Source organism: Brassica oleracea, chromosome C9, assembly GCF_000695525.1.
Source record: "Brassica oleracea var. oleracea cultivar TO1000 chromosome C9, BOL, whole genome shotgun sequence".
Classification (NCBI taxonomy): Eukaryota; Viridiplantae; Streptophyta; class Magnoliopsida; order Brassicales; family Brassicaceae; genus Brassica; species Brassica oleracea.
The window spans coordinates 33,676,898-33,678,459 of record NC_027756.1 but is presented as its reverse complement, the minus strand read 5'-3'; the positions used below and the strand labels follow the sequence as shown (position 1 = coordinate 33,678,459).

Genomic DNA, 1,562 nt, shown 5'->3' with positions numbered 1-1,562 from the left:
CAGGAAGGCCAAGGCCAAAAGCATACGGAGTGATATTTCAAGACGCAAATGGACTGTTACACAAAGCTGAGCTGGCGAAAAACGCAATGAACGAGGTGATTTTGTCGGCGGGTGCCATTGGGAGCCCGCAGCTGCTGATGCTTAGCGGCGTGGGTCCTATGGCTCATCTTGTGGCTCACGGGATTAAACCGGTGGTCTTAGACCATCCAATGGTCGGGCAAGGGATGGGAGATAATCCGATGAATGCCATCTTTATTCCTTCTCCTACTCCCGTAGAAGTTTCTCTAATACAAGTCGTTGGGATCACAAAGTTTGATAGCTACATCGAAGGAGCTAGTGGTGTAATCCTCTCTTATAGTTGGACTCGTAATTTTTTCGATGGCGTTTTGAATTATTTTAACGAGGTATAATAAACATAACTTTATTAAACGTTATTACAACTTTATTATTTACTAATGAAATAACTATATGCTAATGTTTTTTTACCTTGTTTTGTTTTGACTGGGTAAGATGCAGACAAGCCGTACTACCACTTCCACATCACTCTCGACTCAGTCCATCACCGACTTTTTCAAATCCATAAATCCATTATTAAATGCAACCATAAAAGCTGGTTTAATCCTCCAGAAAGTGGCGGGACCAGTCTCTAGAGGTCACTTGGAGCTAAGGAACATAAACCCAAATGATAATCCTTCAGTGAGATTTAATTACTATCAGGAGCCAGAGGATCTAGAGAAATGTGTTGAAGGGATTGCAACTATCATTAAAGTGATTAACTCGAAGGCATTTTCCAAATTCAAGTACCCGGAAGCGACCATACATGGCTTGCTCGATATAATACGGAGCGTTCCAACTAATCTGAGACCGAGGCATGTAACCTCGGTGCTTAATTTAAAACAGTTTTGCATCGACACTGTGATGACTATTTGGCATTACCACGGAGGTTGCCAAGTTGGAAGAGTGGTAGACAAGAATTACAAAGTTTTAGGTATTGATGGTTTAAGGGTTATCGATGGATCAACATTTCTCAACTCTCCGGGGACGAATCCTCAAGCTACGATTATGATGCTTGGAAGGTAAATACATAAAATAAATGAAGAAGTGATCCAAAACATTAACCATTTGATTAAGAAATGATAGTTTGATTGTTGTCTGTAGGTATATGGGACAAAAGATTCTTCGAGAGAGGGAGGTTTTCCGCAAAAGGAACGAAGAAACATGAGATATTACTTTTTGAGATATATGCTAAAAGAATCATGGACTTGAATTATTTTAATCAATGTATGCTGAGCTAAAATAGTCTGAACGTGTACATCAATCCATGTTCTGTTTCTATTATGTATAATAATGGTGGAATCTTTGAAATTCAGATGGTTAGTGTGCGTAGTATATTCTTTGATTTGAATCTTGCCTATTACACTTTCAAAGAAGTGGCTTGGAAAGTGAAGCATCTGCTATATGTGAGGATAATACTTAGAGCATATGCGGTTGCTCGAATGGTTTATTCTTGGTCATATAAATTGCATAGACGTTGTTAAAAAAATTGTAACGACCCGATTCCG

The 1,562-nt window shown here is 39.1% G+C and overlaps 1 protein-coding gene across 1 annotated transcript in view; it reads left to right on the top strand.

Annotated features, from left to right (window-relative positions):
• Window positions 1-1,222, top strand: part of LOC106314841 (protein HOTHEAD-like) — a 6,958-nt gene extending 5,736 nt beyond the window's left edge. The window contains exons 2-4 of the mRNA XM_013752655.1: window positions 4-404; window positions 511-1,076; window positions 1,159-1,222. Coding sequence (XP_013608109.1) covers window positions 4-404; window positions 511-1,076; window positions 1,159-1,222 — 1,031 coding nt within the window. The remainder of the gene's footprint in view (window positions 1-3; window positions 405-510; window positions 1,077-1,158) is intronic.
• The last annotated feature ends 340 nt before the right edge of the window (window positions 1,223-1,562 follow it).